This window comes from Lithobates pipiens, unplaced genomic scaffold (assembly GCF_037356315.1).
Source record: "Lithobates pipiens isolate NorthernLeopardFrog02 unplaced genomic scaffold, aLitPip1_a1.2 Scaffold_1, whole genome shotgun sequence".
Taxonomy (NCBI): domain Eukaryota; kingdom Metazoa; phylum Chordata; class Amphibia; order Anura; family Ranidae; genus Lithobates; species Lithobates pipiens.
Genome location: NW_027507685.1, coordinates 262620461 through 262643972, shown reverse-complemented (window position 1 = coordinate 262643972; position 23512 = coordinate 262620461). Strand labels below are relative to the sequence as shown.

The 23512-nt window shown below is 43.5% G+C and overlaps 1 protein-coding gene across 1 annotated transcript in view; it reads left to right on the top strand.

The window, feature by feature from the left end:
• XPNPEP2 (X-prolyl aminopeptidase 2) overlaps positions 1–23512 on the top strand; it is a 111950-nt gene that overhangs the window by 26052 nt on the left and 62386 nt on the right. Inside the window, exons 5-8 of the mRNA XM_077485375.1 lie at positions 3483–3587; positions 4035–4121; positions 12794–12940; positions 22737–22838. Of these exons, the coding sequence (XP_077341501.1) occupies positions 3483–3587; positions 4035–4121; positions 12794–12940; positions 22737–22838 (441 nt within the window). The remainder of the gene's footprint in view (positions 1–3482; positions 3588–4034; positions 4122–12793; positions 12941–22736; positions 22839–23512) is intronic.

The window sequence follows — 23512 nt, the reverse complement described above, 5'->3', positions numbered from 1 at the left end:
TCATCGATATCAGGAGACGCACAACCATCAATAATCCTGATCATAAAAAAAATTGAGATATAAGATTAGCAAATAAAAAAAAAAAAAAAAAAATTAAAACATTATATGGCATTTAGATTTGTTTTACTGAAAGGGTTAAGGGACTTGTCAATACAAAGTGTTTTAACCATTTCAGCCCCGGAAGTCTTTAAGAGTAAAAAAAATATTTATTTTTTTTTGCAAAAAAAAAAAATACATTTCGTTATTATTATTTTATTATTTTTTATTTTTATTATCGCATTTAAGTGTAAATATGAGATGTGAGGTCTTTTTGACCTCCAGATCTCATATATAAGAGGACCTGTCATGCTTTTTTTTCTATTACAAGGGACGTTTACATTCCTTGTAATTGAAATAAAAGTGACACCATTTTTTTTTAATTTATTTTTTTAAAGTCAGTATAAAAACAAAAACTAAAAAGTAAAATAAATAATAAAAAAAAGTAAAATGCCCCATCGTGCTCGCGGGCAGGAGCGAACTTAAGTCGCGCCCGCCTATGAAAACGGTATTCAAACCCTGTCATGCTTTTTTTTTCTATTACAAGGGACGTTTACATTCATTGTAATAGGAATAAAAGTGACACTATTTTTTTTTTTTTTTTTTTTTTTAAAAGACAGTATAAAAACAAAACCTAAAAAGTAAAATAAATAATAAAAAAAAGTAAAATGCCCCATCGTGCTCGTACGCAGGAGCGAACTTAAGTCACATGTGAGGTATCGCCGCGATCGTCAGAGCGAGAGCGATAATTCTAGCCCTGGACCTCCTCTGTAACTCAAAACTGGAAACCTGTAGACATTTTTTTAACCGCTTCAGCCCCAGAAGATTTTACACCCCTTCCTGACCAGAGCACTTCGTCGCTTTTACTGACAATTGCGCGGTCGTGCGACGTTGCACCCAAACAAACAAATTGATGTCCTTTTTTTTCCCCCAACAAATAGAGCTTTCTTTTGGTGGTATTTGATCACCTCTGCGGGTTTTTATTTTTTTTGCGCTATAAACAAAAAAAGAGCGACAATTTTGAAAAAAACACATTATTTTTTTTTACTTTTTGCTATAATAAATATCCCCCAAAAAATATATATAAAAAACAATATTTTTTCATCAGTTTAGGCTGATACGTATTCTTCTACATATTTCTGGTAAAAAAAAATGTCCCGGGTGACGCTGGTTAGCTAGTTCATTTTTTATAGTGCCAGGGCCACCCGCCGTTTATTACCCAATAAAGGTTTAACCCGACCGGTGGGTGATCGAAGTTAGGTTTTAGCGTCAGTCAAATTTCTTCCTTAGTTTAGGCCGATACGTATTCTTCTACATATTTTTGGTATAAAAAAAAAATCGCAATAAGCGTTTATTGATTGGTTGTCACAAAAGGTATAGCATCTACAAAATACAGGATAGATTTATGGCATTTTTATTAAAACATTTTTTTTATTAGTAATGGCGGCGATCTGCGATTTTTATCGTGACTGCGACATTATCGTGGACACATCGGACAATTTTGACACTTTTTGTGTTATAAAAATGCACTAAATACTGTCTAAATGAAACTGGCAGCGAAAGGGTTAAACACTAGGGGGCGATAAAGGGGTTAAGTGTGTTCCCTCAGCGTGTTCTAACTGTAAGCTGGGATGGGCTCACTAGAACATGACAGAGATCACTGGGAGCAGTAGATCCCTGGCATGTTGCTAAGCAGAATGGGGAAATGCCTTGTTTACATCTCCCCGTTCTGCCGCTCCGTGTCACGCTCGCGGGCCACTGGCGGACATTGAGTTCAGGGGACCCGTGGCGTGCATTCACTATTTAAAGGGGAGGTTCAGGTGCGCCCATTTGTGCAGCGGTGATACTTATGTAAATGGAAGGAGTTTGTGATAATTATGTACATGGGAGGAGTCTGTGATACTTATGTACATGGGAGGAGCCTGTGATACTTATGTGTATGGGAGGAGCCTGTGATACTTATGTACATGGGAGGAGCCTGTGATACTTATGTACATGGGAGGAGCCTGTGATACTTATGTACGTGGGAGGAGCCTGTGATACATATGTACGTGGGAGGAGCCTGTGATACATATGTACATGGGGAGGAGCCTGTGATACTTATGTACATGGGAGGAGCCTGTGATACTTATGTACATGGGAGGAGCCTGTGATACTTATGTACATGGGAGGAGCCTGTGATACTTATGTACATGGGAGGAGCCTGTGATACTTATGTACATGGGAGGAGCCTGTGATACTTATGTACACGGGAGGAGCCTGTGATACTTATGTACATGGGAGGAGCCTGTGATACTTATGTACACGGGAGGAGCCTGTGATACTTATGTACATGGGAGGAGCCTGTGATACTTATGTACATGGGAGGAGCCTGTGATACTTATGTACATGGGAGGAGCCTGTGATACTTATGTACATGGGAGAAGCCTGTGATACTTATGTACATGGGAGGAGCCTGTGATAATTATGTACATGGGAGGAGCCTGTGATACTTATGTACACGGGAGGAGCCTGTGATACTTATGTACGTGGGAGGAGCCTGTGATACTTATGTACATGGGAGGAGCCTGTGATACTTATGTACATGGGAGGAGCCTGTGATACTTATGTACATGGGAGGAGTCTATGATACTTATGTACGTGGGAGGAGTCTGTGATACTTATGTACGTGGGAGGAGCCTGTGATACTTATGTACATGGGGAGGAGCCTGTGATACTTATGTACGTGGGAGGAGCCTGTGATACTTATGTACGTGGGAGGAGCCTGTGATACTTATGTACGTGGGAGGAGCCTGTGATACTTATGTACATGGGAGGAGCCTGTGATACTTATGTACATGGGAGGAGCCTGTGATACTTATGTACATGGGAGGAGCCTGTGATACTTATGTACATGGGAGGAGCCCGTGATACTTATGTACATGGGAGGAGTCTATGATACGTATGTAGATGGGAGGAGCCTGTGATACTTATGTACATGGGAGGAGTCTGTGATACTTATGTACATGGGAGGAGCCTGTGATACTTATGTACATGGGAGGAGCCCGTGATACTTATGTACATGGGAGGAGCCCGTGATACTTATGTACATGGGAGGAGTCTATGATACTTATGTAGATGGGAGGAGCCCGTGATACTTATGTACATGGGAGGAGTCTATGATACTTATGTAGATGGGAGGAGCATGTGATACTTATGTACATGGGATTTGTTTCCTTTTTAATAAATTTGCAAAGATTTCAACCAAACTTCTCTCACGTTGTCATTATGGGGGATTGTTTGTAGAATTTTGAAATAAAGAATGAATTTAATCTTAATTTTGGAATAAGGCTGTAACATAACAAAATGTGGAAAAAGTGAAGCGCTGTGAATACTTTCCGGATGCTCTGTACATACACTTTTTATTAACATAATATATAATACAATATATCTTTTTTTCATTGTAGGTGATGCGGTGGTCACTATGACAAGAGCAGCCTTGTTCACAGACAGTCGTTATTGGACCCAGGCTGAGCGCCAGATGGACTGCAACTGGGAGTTGCAAAAATACAGTCAGTAATTACTTTTGCCATAAAAATATTTTAATTAAGAGAACCTTTTTTATAGACTGTAATTATAAAGGTAAATAGGAGCAGCCATAATAGTCGTGCCTTGCTGAGTCACTCTGCACACAGAGAGAGAGAGCTGTGGGAGGGGCCCAGCAGTCCCCACCCACTACAGGCTGCCTGCAGGAAATGACTGCAGGAGGGGGCGGAGACAAGACCAGTCCCCCTGCCTTAGGAGAGGGGGCAGCAGTGGGCGGTCTTTCTTACAGGAAGTCTCACACCGGATGACTGCACAGATCTGGAAGAAACACGCAAAGCTCACAGAGATCCAAGAAGAGTACACAGGGCTCTTATATTTAGACAATATTTGCTTTTCCAGGCATTAGGTAGAGGTTTGCCCAGGAAACTTGTAACCGTCATACAATCTGACATGTATTTGTATGTTGTTTTTAGTGTCCGTTTCTGCCATGGTGTCCTGGATTGTGGAAGAGGGGAAATCCGGAGATTACATCGGCTTTGATCCATTCCTCTGGTCAATCAGTAAGTTTGGTTTCTCCAGCTATGAAAGTGATTGTTAAAATCAAAAAAGATCTTATAGTAACCTGCTCTGTGCAATGGAAGAAGGAGAGCGCAGGAGCAGTCCTGTACCTTCTCTTCTGGAGTCCCCCTCCTGCACTCTCCTTCTTCTGCCAAGTGCCCCCTCAGCAAGCCATGTGCTGAGGGGGCACCCATGAAGGCGCACTCCCAAGCTAGGCCATGCGTCTATAGACACACAAAGCTAGGCTCAGCTACACCCCCCATTCCCTCCTCACAGGGTTTGACTGACAGCAGCAGGAGCCAATGGTGCTGCTTACATTGAGGGTCAGCAGTTGCTTACATTGAGGGTCAGCAATTCCTCATAATGATAAAGGGTTTTTCTTACATTTATGGTCAGTGGGACAAGGGATGCCATTGGTTGACAGTTTAAAAGAAATAATGTCCTTTTACATTAGTGATCAGTGGAGAAAGTTTCCCCTTTAATTTGGGGTCAGTCCTCCTCCACATTGATGGACATGAAAGAAGGGTCAGTGGGACAAAAGCATACCAATGGTTGACAATTGCGAGGGAGAACATCCTTTACATTAGTGATCAATGGAGAAAGCTACACTTACATTGGAAGTCAGTAGTTTAACACATTGATGGACATTGAAAAAGAGCCTTCCTTATATTTTTGGTCAGTGGGACAAGGAATACCATTGGTTGACACTTGGGGGAAGAACATCCTTTCCATAGGTTGGACTTGATGGACTTGTGGTGTCTTTTTTTCGACCTCACCTACTATTTAACTATGTAACATTAGTGATCAACGGAGAAGGCTTCCCTTATATTGGAAGTCAGTAGTTTAAAAAACTGATGGACATTGAAGAAGGGCCTTCCTTACTTTTATGGCTAGTGGGACAAGAGATACCATTGGCGGATAGTTGGAGGAAGAACGTCTTTTACATTAGTGATCAGTGGAGATGGCTTCCCCTTACATTGATGGCCGTTGAAGAAGGACCTTCCATACATTTATGGTCAGTGGGAAAAGTGATACCTTTTGTATAAAATTGGAGAAAGAAGAAGAGCCTTCCTTATATTTTTGGTCAGTGGGACCAGGGATACCATTGGTGGACAATTGGGGGAAGAACAACCTTTACATTAGTGATCAACGAAGAAGGCTTCCTTTATATTGGAAGTCAGTAGTTTAACACATTGATAGACATTGAAAAAGAGCCTTCCTTATATTCTTGGTCAGTGGGACAAGGGATAACAATAGTTGACAATTGGGGAAAGAACATCCTTTCCATAGGTTGGACTTGATGGACGTGTGTCTTTTTTCGACTTCATCTACTATGTAAGAATGTAACATTAGTGATCAACGGAGAAGTCTTCCCTTATATTGGAAGTCAGTAGTTTAACAAATTGATGGACATTGAAGAAGGGCCTTCCTTACTTTTATGGCTAGTGGGACAAGAGATACCATTGGTGGATAGTTGGAGGAAGAACGTCTTTTACATTAGTGATCAGTGGAGATGGCTTCCCCTTACATTGATGGCCGTTGAAGAAGGACCTTCCATACATTTATGGTCAGTGGGAAAAGTGATACCCTTTGTATAAAATTGGAGAAAGAAGAAGAGCGTTCCTTATATTTTTGGTCAGTGGGACCAGGGATACCATTGGTGGACAATTGGGGGAAGAACATCCTTTACATTAGTGATCAACGGAGAAGGCTTCCTTTATATTGGAAGTCAGTAGTTTAACACATTGATGGACATTGAAAAAGAGCCTTCCTTATATTTTTGGTCAGTGGGACAAGGGATAACAATAGTTGACAATTGGGGAAGAACATCCTTTCCATAGGTTGGACTTGATGGACGTGTGTCTTTTTTCGACTTCATCTACTATGTAAGAATGTAACATTAGTGATCAACGGAGAAGGCTTCCCTTTTATTGGAAGTCAGTAGTTTAACAAATTGATGGGCATTGAAGAAGGGCCTTCCTTACTTTTATGGTTAGTGGGACAAGAGATACCATTGGAGGATAGTTGGAGGAAGAACGTCTTTTACATTAGTGATCAGTGGAGATGGCTTCCCCTTACATTGATGGCCGTTGAAGAAGGACCTTCCATACATTTATGGTCAGTGGGAAAAGTGATACCCTTTGTATAAAATTGGAGAAAGAAGAAGAGCGTTCCTTATATTTTTGGTCAGTGGGACCAGGGATACCATTGGTGGACAATTGGGGGAAGAACATCCTTTACATTAGTGATCAATGGAGAAGGCTTCCTTTATATTGGAAGTCAGTAGTTTAACACATTGATGGACATTGAAAAAGAGCCTTCCTTATATTTTTGGTCAGTGGGACAAGGGATAACAATAGTTGACAATTGGGGAAGAACATCCTTTCCATAGGTTGGACTTGATGGACGTGTGTCTTTTTTCGACCTCATCTACTATGTAAGAATGTAACATTAGTGATAAACGGAGAAGGCTTCCCTTATATTGGAAGTCAGTAGTTTAACAAATTGATGGACATTGAAGAAGGGCCTTCCTTACTTTTATGGCTAGTGGGACAAGAGATACCATTGGCGGATAGTTGGAGGAAGAACGTCTTTTACATTAGTGATCAGTGGAGATGGCTTCCCCTTACATTGATGGCCATTGAAGAAGGACCTTCCATACATTTATGGTCAGTGGGAAAAGTGATACCCTTTGTATAAAAGTGTAAAAAGAAGAGCCTTCCTTATATTTTTGGTCAGTGGGACCAGGGATACCATTGGCGGATAGTTGGAGGAAGAACGTCTTTTACATTAGTGATCAGTGGAGATGGCTTCCCCTTACATTGATGGCCATTGAAGAAGGACCTTCCATACATTTATGGTCAGTGGGAAAAGTGATACCCTTTGTATAAAAGTGTAAAAAGAAGAGGCTTCCTTATATTTTTGGTCAGTGGGACCAGGGATACCATTGGCTGACAATTGGGGGAAGAACATCCTTTACATTAGTGATCAACGGAGAAGGCTTCCTTTATATTGGAAGTCAGTAGTTTAACACATTGATGGACATTGAAGAAGGGCCTTCCTTACTTTTATGGTTAGTGGGACAAGAGATACCATTGGCGGATAGTTGGAGGAAGAACATCTTTTACATTAGTGATCAGTGGAGAAGGCTTCCCCTTATACTGATGGCCGTTGAGGAAGGACCTTCCATACATTTATGGTCAGTGGGAAAAGTGATACCCTTTGTATAAAATTGGAGAAAGAAGAAGAGCCTTCCTTATATTTATGGTCAGTGGGACAAGAGATACCATTGGCGGATAGTTGGAGGAAGAACGTCTTTTACATTAGTGATCAGTGGAGATGGCTTCCCCTTACATTGATGGCCGTTGAGAAAGGACCTTCCATACATTTATGGTCAGTGGGAAAAGTGATACCCTTTGTATAAAATTGGAGAAAGAAGAAGAGCCTTCCTTATATTTATGGTCAGTGGGACAAGGGATACCATTGGTTGACAATTGGGGGAAGAACATCCTTTACATTAGTGATCAACGGAGAAGGCTTCCTTTATATTGGAAGTCAGTAGTTTAACACATTGATGGACATTGAAAAAGAGCCTTCCTTATATTTTTGGTCAGTGGGACAAGGGATAACAATAGTTGACAATTGGGGGAAGAACATCCTTTCCATAGGTTGGACTTGATGGGCGTGTGTCTTTTTCCAACCTCATCTACTATGTAACTGTGTAACATTAGTGATCAACGGAGAAGGCTTCCCTTATATTGGAAGTCAGTAGTTTAACAAATTGATGGGCATTGAAGAAGGGCCTTCCTTACTTTTATGGTTAGTGGGACAAGAGATACCATTGGAGGATAGTTGGAGGAAGAACGTCTTTTACATTAGTGATCAGTGGAGATGGCTTCCCCTTACATTGATGGCCGTTGAAGAAGGACCTTCCATACATTTATGGTCAGTGGGAAAAGTGATACCCTTTGTATAAAATTGGAGAAAGAAGAAGAGCGTTCCTTATATTTTTGGTCAGTGGGACCAGGGATACCATTGGTGGACAATTGGGGGAAGAACATCCTTTACATTAGTGATCAATGGAGAAGGCTTCCTTTATATTGGAAGTCAGTAGTTTAACACATTGATGGACATTGAAAAAGAGCCTTCCTTATATTTTTGGTCAGTGGGACAAGGGATAACAATAGTTGACAATTGGGGAAGAACATCCTTTCCATAGGTTGGACTTGATGGACGTGTGTCTTTTTTCGACCTCATCTACTATGTAAGAATGTAACATTAGTGATCAACGGAGAAGGCTTCCCTTATATTGGAAGTCAGTAGTTTAACAAATTGATGGACATTGAAGAAGGGCCTTCCTTACTTTTATGGCTAGTGGGACAAGAGATACCATTGGCGGATAGTTGGAGGAAGAACGTCTTTTACATTAGTGATCAGTGGAGATGGCTTCCCCTTACATTGATGGCCATTGAAGAAGGACCTTCCATACATTTATGGTCAGTGGGAAAAGTGATACCCTTTGTATAAAAGTGTAAAAAGAAGAGCCTTCCTTATATTTTTGGTCAGTGGGACCAGGGATACCATTGGCTGACAATTGGGGGAAGAACATCCTTTACATTAGTGATCAACGGAGAAGGCTTCCTTTATATTGGAAGTCAGTAGTTTAACACATTGATGGACATTGAAGAAGGGCCTTCCTTACTTTTATGGTTAGTGGGACAAGAGATACCATTGGCGGATAGTTGGAGGAAGAACATCTTTTACATTAGTGATCAGTGGAGAAGGCTTCCCCTTATACTGATGGCCGTTGAGGAAGGACCTTCCATACATTTATGGTCAGTGGGAAAAGTGATACCCTTTGTATAAAATTGGAGAAAGAAGAAGAGCCTTCCTTATATTTATGGTCAGTGGGACAAGAGATACCATTGGCGGATAGTTGGAGGAAGAACGTCTTTTACATTAGTGATCAGTGGAGATGGCTTCCCCTTACATTGATGGCCGTTGAGAAAGGACCTTCCATACATTTATGGTCAGTGGGAAAAGTGATACCCTTTGTATAAAATTGGAGAAAGAAGAAGAGCCTTCCTTATATTTATGGTCAGTGGGACAAGGGATACCATTGGTTGACAATTGGGGGAAGAACATCCTTTACATTAGTGATCAACGGAGAAGGCTTCCTTTATATTGGAAGTCAGTAGTTTAACACATTGATGGACATTGAAAAAGAGCCTTCCTTATATTTTTGGTCAGTGGGACAAGGGATAACAATAGTTGACAATTGGGGGAAGAACATCCTTTCCATAGGTTGGACTTGATGGGCGTGTGTCTTTTTCCAACCTCATCTACTATGTAACTGTGTAACATTAGTGATCAACGGAGAAGGCTTCCCTTTTATTGGAAGTCAGTAGTTTAACAAATTGATGGGCATTGAAGAAGGGCCTTCCTTACTTTTATGGTTAGTGGGACAAGAGATACCATTGGAGGATAGTTGGAGGAAGAACGTCTTTTACATTAGTGATCAGTGGAGATGGCTTCCCCTTACATTGATGGCCGTTGAAGAAGGACCTTCCATACATTTATGGTCAGTGGGAAAAGTGATACCCTTTGTATAAAATTGGAGAAAGAAGAAGAGCGTTCCTTATATTTTTGGTCAGTGGGACCAGGGATACCATTGGTGGACAATTGGGGGAAGAACATCCTTTACATTAGTGATCAATGGAGAAGGCTTCCTTTATATTGGAAGTCAGTAGTTTAACACATTGATGGACATTGAAAAAGAGCCTTCCTTATATTTTTGGTCAGTGGGACAAGGGATAACAATAGTTGACAATTGGGGAAGAACATCCTTTCCATAGGTTGGACTTGATGGACGTGTGTCTTTTTTCGACCTCATCTACTATGTAAGAATGTAACATTAGTGATCAACGGAGAAGGCTTCCCTTATATTGGAAGTCAGTAGTTTAACAAATTGATGGACATTGAAGAAGGGCCTTCCTTACTTTTATGGCTAGTGGGACAAGAGATACCATTGGCGGATAGTTGGAGGAAGAACGTCTTTTACATTAGTGATCAGTGGAGATGGCTTCCCCTTACATTGATGGCCATTGAAGAAGGACCTTCCATACATTTATGGTCAGTGGGAAAAGTGATACCCTTTGTATAAAAGTGTAAAAAGAAGAGCCTTCCTTATATTTTTGGTCAGTGGGACCAGGGATACCATTGGCTGACAATTGGGGGAAGAACATCCTTTACATTAGTGATCAACGGAGAAGGCTTCCTTTATATTGGAAGTCAGTAGTTTAACACATTGATGGACATTGAAAAAGAGCCTTCCTTATATTTTTGGTCAGTGGGACAAGGGATAACAATAGTTGACAATTGGGGGAAGAACATCCTTTCCATAGGTTGGACTTGATGGGCGTGTGTCTTTTTCCAACCTCATCTACTATGTAACTGTGTAACATTAGTGATCAACGGAGAAGGCTTCCCTTTTATTGGAAGTCAGTAGTTTAACAAATTGATGGGCATTGAAGAAGGGCCTTCCTTACTTTTATGGTTAGTGGGACAAGAGATACCATTGGAGGATAGTTGGAGGAAGAACGTCTTTTACATTAGTGATCAGTGGAGATGGCTTCCCCTTACATTGATGGCCGTTGAAGAAGGACCTTCCATACATTTATGGTCAGTGGGAAAAGTGATACCCTTTGTATAAAATTGGAGAAAGAAGAAGAGCGTTCCTTATATTTTTGGTCAGTGGGACCAGGGATACCATTGGTGGACAATTGGGGGAAGAACATCCTTTACATTAGTGATCAATGGAGAAGGCTTCCTTTATATTGGAAGTCAGTAGTTTAACACATTGATGGACATTGAAAAAGAGCCTTCCTTATATTTTTGGTCAGTGGGACAAGGGATAACAATAGTTGACAATTGGGGAAGAACATCCTTTCCATAGGTTGGACTTGATGGACGTGTGTCTTTTTTCGACCTCATCTACTATGTAAGAATGTAACATTAGTGATCAACGGAGAAGGCTTCCCTTATATTGGAAGTCAGTAGTTTAACAAATTGATGGACATTGAAGAAGGGCCTTCCTTACTTTTATGGCTAGTGGGACAAGAGATACCATTGGCGGATAGTTGGAGGAAGAACGTCTTTTACATTAGTGATCAGTGGAGATGGCTTCCCCTTACATTGATGGCCATTGAAGAAGGACCTTCCATACATTTATGGTCAGTGGGAAAAGTGATACCCTTTGTATAAAAGTGTAAAAAGAAGAGCCTTCCTTATATTTTTGGTCAGTGGGACCAGGGATACCATTGGCTGACAATTGGGGGAAGAACATCCTTTACATTAGTGATCAACGGAGAAGGCTTCCTTTATATTGGAAGTCAGTAGTTTAACACATTGATGGACATTGAAGAAGGGCCTTCCTTACTTTTATGGTTAGTGGGACAAGAGATACCATTGGCGGATAGTTGGAGGAAGAACATCTTTTACATTAGTGATCAGTGGAGAAGGCTTCCCCTTATACTGATGGCCGTTGAGGAAGGACCTTCCATACATTTATGGTCAGTGGGAAAAGTGATACCCTTTGTATAAAATTGGAGAAAGAAGAAGAGCCTTCCTTATATTTATGGTCAGTGGGACAAGAGATACCATTGGCGGATAGTTGGAGGAAGAACGTCTTTTACATTAGTGATCAGTGGAGATGGCTTCCCTTACATTGATGGCCGTTGAGAAAGGACCTTCCATACATTTATGGTCAGTGGGAAAAGTGATACCCTTTGTATAAAATTGGAGAAAGAAGAAGAGCCTTCCTTATATTTATGGTCAGTGGGACAAGGGATACCATTGGTTGACAATTGGGGGAAGAACATCCTTTACATTAGTGATCAACATAGAAAGCTTCACTTACATTGATGTCAGTAGTTTAACACATTGATGGACATTGAAGACGGGCCTTCCTTACTTAAGGTAAGTGGGACAAATTATACCATTAGTGGATAGTTGGAGGAAGAATGTCCTTTACATTAGTGGTCAGTGGAGAAGGCTTCCCCTTACATTGGTAGTCATTGAACAATTGTCCCATTTTATTTATGGTCAGAGGGACATGGACCCTCAGATTTGTAGACAATTGGAGGAAGAATGCCCATTACATTATTGGTTCTGTTAGTGGTTAGTCAAGGAACCACTAGCAACCTTGGGAAGAGCTCTGGTTGAGAAAAACTGGTCTAATCCCCGTGTAAGCCTTATGATAGATGGTGCCAAAGCTCAGACAGCGTTAAAGACTTTTTCCTCTCCATCATGTGACGGTGTTCAGGTTTCGTGAATAGCCACTCAGGCCCAAGCATTGCATCTTAGGAGGAAGGGGAGAAGGTCAAATGCTCCCCCATTACTGGAAGTGTCAGGTATTTCCCAAGAGCGCCAATGTGAGAACGGAGCATCATGGAAGTGTGCCACAGGTAACCAATGGGCTGTCAAGATTATGTGTAATATTACCCTAAATTGGCAAAGTGACACATTTTACCTGAAGTTAGATTGAAATGTAACACCTACATTTTAGGCCTGGGAAGTATATGGATCTTATTATTAAGTTCTACCCACACAGATATTCCTGCAATATCTCTTTTATTTTCAGTATCAATAGTTTTTGTTTTGGTTCTTCTCCTAGATGAATGGGAGTCGTACAACAAAATGTTTGAAGCAACTGGGAGGATTCTGCGCTCAACATCTGTCAATCTAGTGGATGTGGTGTGGGGGAGCCAGCGCCCTCCTCTGCCCGATAATGAAATCTATGCAATCCCTGAGGAATTTCTAGGTATGAAATTTATCGGATTTATTATTCATTGACATGTCTAAGGAGTACCGGAGCGTTCATGTGACCAAAAAAAAAAACCCACGTCAAGCCTGGCGTAAAAAAAATCAATATACAGTATTATTCATTTTGTATGGCAGCACAATGCATTAAGGCAATGCACATGGGCTGCAGTGCATTTCACTAGAAATTATGGGACGTGTCTGATTTTCAGAATGTTATAGTGTGTTAGCTGCCTATTATTTTTGACTATTAACCACTTCAGCCCCGGACCATTTTGCTTTTTGTGATTCGAAACTGCGTCGTTTTAACTGACAATTGCGCGGTCGTGCGACGTGACTCCCAAACAAAATTGACGTCCTTTTTTTCCCACAAATAGAGCTTTCTTTTGGTGGTATTTGATCACCCCTGCGGTTTTTATTTTTTTGCGCTATAAACAAAAATAGAGCGACAATTTTGAAAAAAAACGCATTATTTTTTACTTTTTGTTATAATAAATATCCCCCAAAAATATATAAAAAAACATTTTTTTCCCTCAGTTTAGGCCGATACGTATTCTTCTACATATTTTTGGTAAAAAAAATCACAATAAGCGATTATTGATTGGTTTGCGCAAAAGTTATAGCGTTTATAAAATAGGGGATAGTTTTATGGCATTTTTATTAATAATTTTTTTTTTTTACTAGTAATGGCGGCGATCTGTGATTTTTATTGTGACTGCGACATTGTGGGGGACACATCGGACATTTTTGACACATTTTTGGGACCATTGTCATTTATACAGCAATCAGTGCTATATAAATGCAGTGATTCCTGTGTAAATGACACTGGCAGTGAAGGGGTTAACCAGTGGGTGGCAGTGTAGGGGTTAAGTGTTCCTAGAGGTGTGTTACTAACTGTGGGGGGGTTGGGCTTTCATTTAGTGAACACTGATCTCTGCTCCAATCACATGGAGCAGAGATCAGCGTCACTAGTTGCTAGGCAGAAAGGGGAGATGCTGTTTACAACGGCATCTCTCCGTTCAGCCGCCCCGTGAGACGATCGCGGGTATGCCCGCGGCAATCGAGTCCACGGGACCCACGACCGGATTTACGGGGGTCCCGACTGGCACGTGAGCGCGCCGCCGGCGGCGTACTTGCGATGGCAGGGCGGCATTAAAGATTGGACGTACCTGGACGCCAATATGCCTGCCCGTGCCATTCTGCCGACTTACAACGGCGTGCGCTGGTCGGGAACTGGTTAAAGACTCGCTCATCCATGTCTTTATGGACCTTGCTTTGTGCCCTGGTGCGCAATCATGTTGGAACAGGATGGGGCCGTCCCCAAACTGTTCCCACAAAGTTGGGATCATGAAAGTGTCCAAAATGTCTTGGTATGCTGACGCCTTAAGAGTTCCTTTTACTGGAACTAAGGGAGCCAAGCCCAACTCCTGAAAACCAACCCCCCCACACCATAATCCCCCCTCCACCCCACACCATAATCCCCCCTCCACCAAATGATTTGGATCAGTGCACAAAGCATCCCGAAGGTGTTCTATCTGATTAAGGTCAGGCCAGTCAAATTCCTCCACCTCAAACTCGCTCCTCCATGTCTTTATGGACCTTGCTTTGTGCACTGGTCCAAACCCTTTGGTGGAGGGGGGTTATGGTGTGGGGGGTTGTTTTTCAGGGGTTGGGCTTGGCCCCCTTAGTTCCAGTGAAGGGAACTCTTAAGGCGTCAGCGTACCAAGACATTTTGGACAATTTCATGGTCCCAACTTTGTGGGAACAGTTTGGGGATAGCCCGGACAAGAAAAAAAAACAAAAAACGCTGCTCCAGGTGAGATGAGGAAGCCTAATGGAATTGGTGGGTGCCCGCCCCGACTCACCTCCGCAGACAGTAAAAATGAAAGAATTGGCTGCACACCACAGTAATGATCCAAGATCCTTTATTGGACATCCCAAGTGACATCACAGGACCAGAATGCCTGATAGACGCGTTTCACACAGTGCAGATGTGCTTAATCATTACCCTTCTTGTTCCAACATGACTGCGCACCAGTGTACAAAGCAAGGTCCATAAAGACATGGATAAACAAATTTGGGGTGGAGGAACCTGACTGATCTGCACAGAGTCCTGACTTCAACCCGATAGAACACCTTTGGGATGAATTAGAGAGGAGACTGTGAGCCAGGCCTTCTCATACGACATTTGTGCCTGAACTCACAAACGCGCTTCTGGAAGAATGGCTAAACATTCCCATAGACACACTTCTAAACCTTGTGGAAGGTCCTTCCCAGAAGAGGTGAAGCTGTTATAGCTGCAAAGGGCGGAGCCAATTCAATATTGAACACTACGGACTAAGACTGGGATGCCATTAAAGTTCATGTGTAAAGGCAGGTGTCCCAATACTTTTGGTAATAAGGTGTAAGTGAGATTTAGTGCATATACAGTGCCTTGCAAAAATATTCACACCCCCCCGGCACTTTTCGTGTTTTGTTGCCTCACAACCTGGAATTAACATGGATTGTTTGAGGATTTGCATCGTTTAATTTATATAACACGCCCACAACTTTGAAGATGTTTTTTTTTTATAGTGAAGCAAACAACAAATAGGACAAATTAACAGAAAAAGTCAATGTGCAAAACTATTCACCCCCCTAAAGTCAGTACTTTGTAGAGACGCCTTTTAGGGCCATCACAGCTCCAAGTCACTTTGGATAAGTCTCTATGAGTCCTCCCACATCTCACCACTGGGATTTTTGCCCCATTCCTCCTCCTTGCAAAACTTCTCCAGCTCCTTCAAGTTGGATGCTTTGCACTTGTGAACAGCAATCTTTAAGGCTGACCACATATTTTCTATTGGATTGAGGTCTGGGCTTTGACTAGGCCATTCCAAAACATTTACATGTTTCCCCTTAAACCACTCAAGTGTTGCTTTAGCAGTGTGTTTGGGGTCATTGTCCTGCTGGAAGGTGACCCTCCGTCCTCGCCTCAAATCACACACAGAGTGCTACAGACTTTGCTCAAGAATATCCCTGTATTTAGCACCATCCATCTTTCCCTCAACTCTGACCAGTTTCCCAGTCCCGACTGTGGAAAAACATCCCCACAGCATGATGCTGCCACCACCATGTTTCACGGTGGAGATGATTTTCTTTGGGTGATGTGATGTGTTGGGTTTGCACCAGACATAGTGTTTTCTTTGATGGCCAAAAAGTTCAATGTTAGTCTCATCAGACCAGATCACCTTCCTCCATACATCAGAGCAGATCACCTTCCTCCATACATCAGACCAGATCACCTTCCTCCATACATCAGACCAGATCACCTTCCTCCATACATCAGACCAGATCACCTTCCTCCGTACATCAGAGCAGATCACCTTCCTCCATACATCAGACCAGATCACCTTCCTCCATACATCAGAGCAGATCACCTTCCTCCCTACATCAGACCAGATCACCTTCCTCCATACATCAGACCAGATCACCTTCCTCCATACATCAGAGCAGATCACCTTCCTCCATACATCAGACCAGATCACCTTCCTCCATACATCAGAGCAGATCACCTTCCTCCCTACATCAGACCAGATCACCTTCCTCCATACATCAGACCAGATCACCTTCCTCCATACATCAGAGCAGATCACCTTCCTCCATACATCAGACCAGATCACCTTCCTCCATACATCAGACCAGATCACCTTCCTCCATACATCAGACCAGATCACCTTCCTCCATACATCAGACAAGATCACCTTCCTCCATACATCAGATCAGATCACATTCCTCCATACATCAGACCAGATCACCTTCCTCCATACATCAGACCAGATCACCTTCCTCCATACATCAGACCAGATCACCTTCCTCCATACATCAGACCAGATCACCTTCCTCCATACATCAGAGCAGATCACCTTCCTCCATACATCAGAGCAGATCACCTTCCTCCATACATCAGAGCAGATCACCTTCCTCCATACATCAGACCAGATCACCTTCCTCCATACATCAGAGCAGATCACCTTCCTCCATACATCAGATCAGATCACATTCCTCCATACATCAGACCAGAGCACCTTCCTCCATACATCAGACCAGATCACCTTCCTCCATACATCAGAGCAGATCACCTTCCTCCATACATCAGACCAGATCACCTTCCTCCATACATCAGACCAGAGCACCTTCCTCCATACATCAGACCAGAGCACCTTCCTCCATACATCAGACCAGATCACCTTCCTCCATACATCAGACCAGATCACCTTCCTCCATACATCAGACCAGATCACCTTCCTCCGTACATCAGACCAGATCACCTTCCTCCATACATCAGAGCAGATCACCTTCCTCCATACATCAGAGCAGATCACCTTCCTCCATACATCAGAGCAGATCACCTTCCTCCATACATCAGACCAGATCACCTTCCTCCATACATCAGACCAGAGCACCTTCCTCCATACATCAGACCAGAGCACCTTCCTCCATACATCAGAGCAGATCACCTTCCTCTGTACATCAGACCAGATCACCTTCCTCCATACATCAGAGCAGATCACCTTCCTCCACACATCAGACCAGATCACCTTCCTCCATACATCAGAGCAGATCACCTTCCTCCGTACATCAGAGCAGATCACCTTCCTCCATACATCAGACCAGATCACCTTCCTCCATACATCAGACCAGAGCACCTTCCTCCATACATCAGAGCAGATCACCTTCCTCCATACATCAGACCAGAGCACCTTCCTCCATACATCAGACCAGATCACCTTCCTCCATACATCAGAGCAGATCACCTTCCTCCATACATCAGAGCAGATCACCTTCCTCCATACATCAGACCAGATCACCTTCCTCCGTACATCAGAGCAGATCACCTTCCTCCATACATCAGAGCAGATCACCTTCCTCCATACATCAGAGCAGATCACCTTCCTCCATACATCAGAGAAGATCACCTTCCTCCATACATCAGACCAGATCACCTTCCTCCATACATCAGAGCAGATCACCTTCCACCATACATCAGAGCAGATCACCTTCCTCCATACATCAGACCAGATCACCTTCCTCCATACATCAGACCAGATCACCTTCCTCCATACATCAGACCAGAGCACCTTCCTCCCTACATCAGAGCAGATCACCTTCCTCCATACATCAGACCAGATCACCTTCCTCCATACATCAGAGCAGATCACCTTCCTCCATACATCAGAGCAGATCACCTTCCTCCATACATCAGACCAGATCACCTTCCTCCATACATCAGAGAAGATCACCTTCCTCCATACATCAGACCAGATCACCTTCCTCCATACATCAGAGCAGATCACCTTCCTCCATACATCAGAGCAGATCACCTTCCTCCATACATCAGAGCAGATCACCTTCCTCCATACATCAGACCAGATCACCTTCCTCCATACATCAGACCAGAGCACCTTCCTCCATACATCAGAGCAGATCACCTTCCTCCATACATCAGAGCAGATCACCTTCCTCCATACATCAGAGCAGATCACCTTCCTCCATACATCAGACCAGATCACCTTCCTCCGTACATCAGAGCAGATCACCTTCCTCCATACATCAGAGCAGATCACCTTCCTCCATACATCAGAGCAGATCACCTTCCTCCATACATCAGAGAAGATCACCTTCCTCCATACATCAGACCAGATCACCTTCCTCCATACATCAGAGCAGATCACCTTCCACCATACATCAGAGCAGATCACCTTCCTCCATACATCAGACCAGATCACCTTCCTCCATACATCAGACCAGAGCACCTTCCTCCATACATCAGACCAGAGCACCTTCCTCCCTACATCAGAGCAGATCACCTTCCTCCATACATCAGAGCAGATCACCTTCCTCCATACATCAGAGCAGATCACCTTCCTCCATACATCAGACCAGATCACCTTCCTCCATACATCAGAGAAGATCACCTTCCTCCATACATCAGACCAGATCACCTTCCTCCATACATCAGAGCAGATCACCTTCCTCCATACATCAGAGCAGATCACCTTCCTCCATACATCAGACCAGATCACCTTCCTCCATACATCAGACCAGATCACCTTCCTCCATACATCAGACCAGATCACCTTCCTCCATACATCAGACCAGATCACCTTCCTCCATACATCAGAGCAGATCACCTTCCTCCATACATCAGAGCAGATCACCTTCCTCCATACATCAGACCAGATCACCTTCCTCCATACATCAGACCAGATCACCTTCCTCCATACATCAGACCAGATCACCTTCCTCCGTACTTCATACCAGATCACCTTCCTCCATACATCAGACCAGATCACCTTCCTCCATACATCAGACCAGATCACCTTCCTCCATACATCAGAGCAGATCACCTTCCTCCATAAATCAGAGCAGATCACCTTCCTCCATACATCACACCAGATCACCTTCCTCCATACATCAGAGCAGATCACCTTCCTCCATACATCAGAGCAGATCACCTTCCTCCATACATCAGAGCAGATCACCTTCCTCCATACATCAGAGCAGATCACCTTCCTCCATACATCAGAGCAGATCACCTTCCTCCATACATCAGACCAGATCACCTTCCTCCATACATCAGAGCAGAGCACCTTCCTCCATACATCAGACCAGATCACCTTCCTCCATACATCAGACCAGAGCACCTTCCTCCATACATCAGACCAGATCACCTTCCTCCATACATCAGACCAGATCACCTTCCTCCATACATCAGACCAGATCACCTTCCTCCATACATCAGACCAGATCACCTTCCTCCATACATCAGACCAGATCACCTTCCTCCATACATCAGAGCAGATCACCTTCCTCCATACATCAGAGCAGATCACCTTCCTCCATACATCAGACCAGATCACCTTCCTCCGTACATCAGACCAGATTACCTTCCTCCGTACATCAGACCAGATCACCTTCCTCCATACATCAGAGCAGATCACCTTCCTCCATACATCAGACCAGATCACCTTCCTCCATACATCAGACCAGATCACCTTCCTCCATACATCAGAGCAGATCACCTTCCTCCATACATCAGACCAGATCACCTTCCTCCATACATCAGACCAGATCACCTTCCTCCATACATCAGACCAGATCACCTTCCTCCATACATCAGACCAGATCACCTTCCTCCGTACTTCATACCAGATCACCTTCCTCCATACATCAGACCAGATCACCTTCCTCCATACATCAGACCAGATCACCTTCCTCCATACATCAGAGCAGATCACCTTCCTCCATACATCAGAGCAGATCACCTTCCTCCATACATCAGACCAGATCACCTTCCTCCATACATCAGAGCAGATCACCTTCCTCCATACATCAGACCAGATCACCTTCCTCCATACATCAGAGCAGATCACCTTCCTCCATACATCAGAGCAGATCACCTTCCTCCATACATCAGAGCAGATCACCTTCCTCCATACATCAGACCAGATCACCTTCCTCCATACATCAGAGCAGAGCACCTTCCTCCATACATCAGACCAGATCACCTTCCTCCATACATCAGACCAGAGCACCTTCCTCCATACATCAGACCAGAGCACCTTCATACATCAGACCAGATCACCTTCCTCCATACATCAGAGCAGATCACCTTCCTCAATACATCAGAGCAGATCACCTTCCTCCATACATCAGAGCAGATCACCTTCCTCCATACATCAGAGCAGATCACCTTCCTCCATACATCAGAGCAGATCACCTTCCTCCACACATCAGAGCAGATCACCTTCCTCCACACATCAGACCAGATCACCTTCCTCCATACATCAGACCAGATCACCTTCCTCCATACATCAGAGCAGATCACCTTCCTCCATACATCAGAGCAGATCACCTTCCTCCATACATCAGAGCAGATCACCTTCCTCCATACATCAGAGCAGATCACCTTCCTCCATACATCAGACCAGATCACCTTCCTCCATACATCAGAGCAGATCACCTTCCTCCATACATCAGACCAGATCACCTTCCTCCATACATCAGACCAGATCACCTTCCTCCATACATCAGAGCAGATCACCTTCCTCCATACATCAGACCAGATCACCTTCCTCCATACATCAGAGCAGATCACCTTCCTCCATACATCAGAGCAGATCACCTTCCTCCATACATCAGAGCAGATCACCTTCCTCCATACATCAGAGCAGATCACCTTCCTCCATACATCAGAGCAGATCACCTTTCTCCACACATCAGAGCAGATCACCTTCCTCCATACATCAGAGCAGATCACCTTCCTCCATACATCAGAGCAGATCACCTTCCTCCATACATCAGAGCAGATCACCTTCCTCCATACATCAGACCAGATCACCTTCCTCCACACATCAGAGCAGATCACCTTCCTCCATACATCAGACCAGATCACCTTCCTCCATACATCAGACCAGATCACCTTCCTCCATACATCAGAGCAGATCACCTTCCTCCATACATCAGACCAGATCACCTTCCTCCATACATCAGAGCAGATCACCTTCCTCCATACATCAGACCAGATCACCTTCCTCCATACATCAGACCAGATCACCTTCCTCCATACATCAGACCAGATCACCTTCCTCCATACATCAGACCAGAGCACCTTCCTCCATACATCAGACCAGATCACCTTCCTCCATACATCAGAGCAGATCACCTTCCTCCATACATCAGACCAGATCACCTTCCTCCATACATCAGACCAGATCACCTTCCTCCATACATTTTGGGAGTCTCCCACATGCCTTTTCCCAAACTCAAAACGTGCCATTATGTGTTTCGCTGAAAGTAATGTCTTTCTTCTGGCCACTCTGCCATAAAACCCAACTCTATGGAGCGTACGGCTTATTGCCCTCCTATGTACAGATACTCCAGTCTCTGCTGTGGAACTCTGCAGCTCCTCCAGGGTTACCTTAGGTCTCTGTGCTCCTCTCTGATTAATGCCCTCCTTGCCCGCTCTGTGAGTTTTGGTGTGTGCCCGTCTTTTGGCAGGTTTGCTGTTGTGCCATGTTCTTTCCATTCGGTTATGATAGATGTGATGGAGCTCCTAGGGATCATCAAAGATTTGGATATTTTTTTATAACCCAACCCTGACTTGTACTTCTCCACAACATTGTCCCTTACTTGTCTGGATAGTTCCTTGGTCTTCATGGCAGTGTTTGGTTAGTGGTGCCTCTTGCTTAGGTGTTGCAGCCTCTGGGGCCTTTCACAAAGGTGTGTCTATGTAATGAGAGGTCATGTGACACTTAGATTGCACACAGGTGGGCATCATTTCACTAATTATGTGACTTCTGAAGGTAATTGGTTGCACCAGAGCTTTTTATGGGCTTCATAACAAAGGGGGGTGAATACATACGCACATGCCAATCATCAGTTTTTTATTGCTGAAAAAGTTTTATGTATTTATTTTTCTAATTTTACTTCACCAACTTAGACTATTGTGTTCTGATCCATCACATACAATTCAGATGAAAAAAAACATTGAACTAAAGGCTGTAAAGCAACAAAATAGGTAAAAAGCCAAGGGGGGGGTGGGTGAATACTTTTGCAAGGCACTGTATGCTGACACATTACAAAAATGTAAATAAGCCTTAAAAAAATGGACCACACACACACACACACACACTTACAAGCTACGGTGGTCATCATTGTGGTGAACTTACCAGCCATGAAAAGTGATATAATAACAAATGAAGGATCCGGTAGTGAAAGTGTTGTCATTGTCACCTTATATAACATCTGTGTTACAGGGAACAGCTGGCAGGAAAAGGTCAACACAATTCGGAACCAGATGGAAGTTCACTCCCAAAAGCCAACTGCTCTGCTTCTCTCCGCTCTGGAGGACACCGCATGTAAGTTAAAAAAAAAAAACAACCAAGAGGAAATGTTGCCGAGACAAAGTAAATATTTCTGTTGCATGGCTACAAAGCTAAGGAGAGATAAGGACACATTGATAGAGGAAGGCAAATCGCACCCACATGAGGGACTATCACTATTTTGCCCCGATGAGTGGAAAGAAGTCCTTCCTGACCACACAAGGGAGAGTTGGATCCATGAACCCCTGCAGCTTCAGGGGTGGGCAGCACAGTGGTGTAGTGGTTAGCACTTTCACCTAGCAGCAATAGGGTTGCTGGTTCAAATCCCGACCAGGACACCAGCTGCCTGGAGTTTGCATGTTCTCCCTGTGCCTGCGTGGGTTTCCTCCCACACTCCAAAGACATGCTGGTAGGTTAATTAGACCTTGTCTAAAAAAAAAAAAAAAATTGGCCTTAATATGTGTGTATGTGTATGTCAATGTTGTATGTGTTTGTAAGCGTGCCAGGACCTTACAGGGTAAAGGACCATGCAAAAGCCACAGATGGACTCTGGTGGCAAGAAAGCTCCCTGAGGCAATTCAGTTCGCATAGGTAGCACTATACAAGTCGCTCATTCATTCAGAAGATTTGACGCTATTGAGCGCTATTGAGTTTTATTGAGTTGCTATTGAGCTTTATTGAGTTACTATTGAGTTTTATTGAGTTGCTAT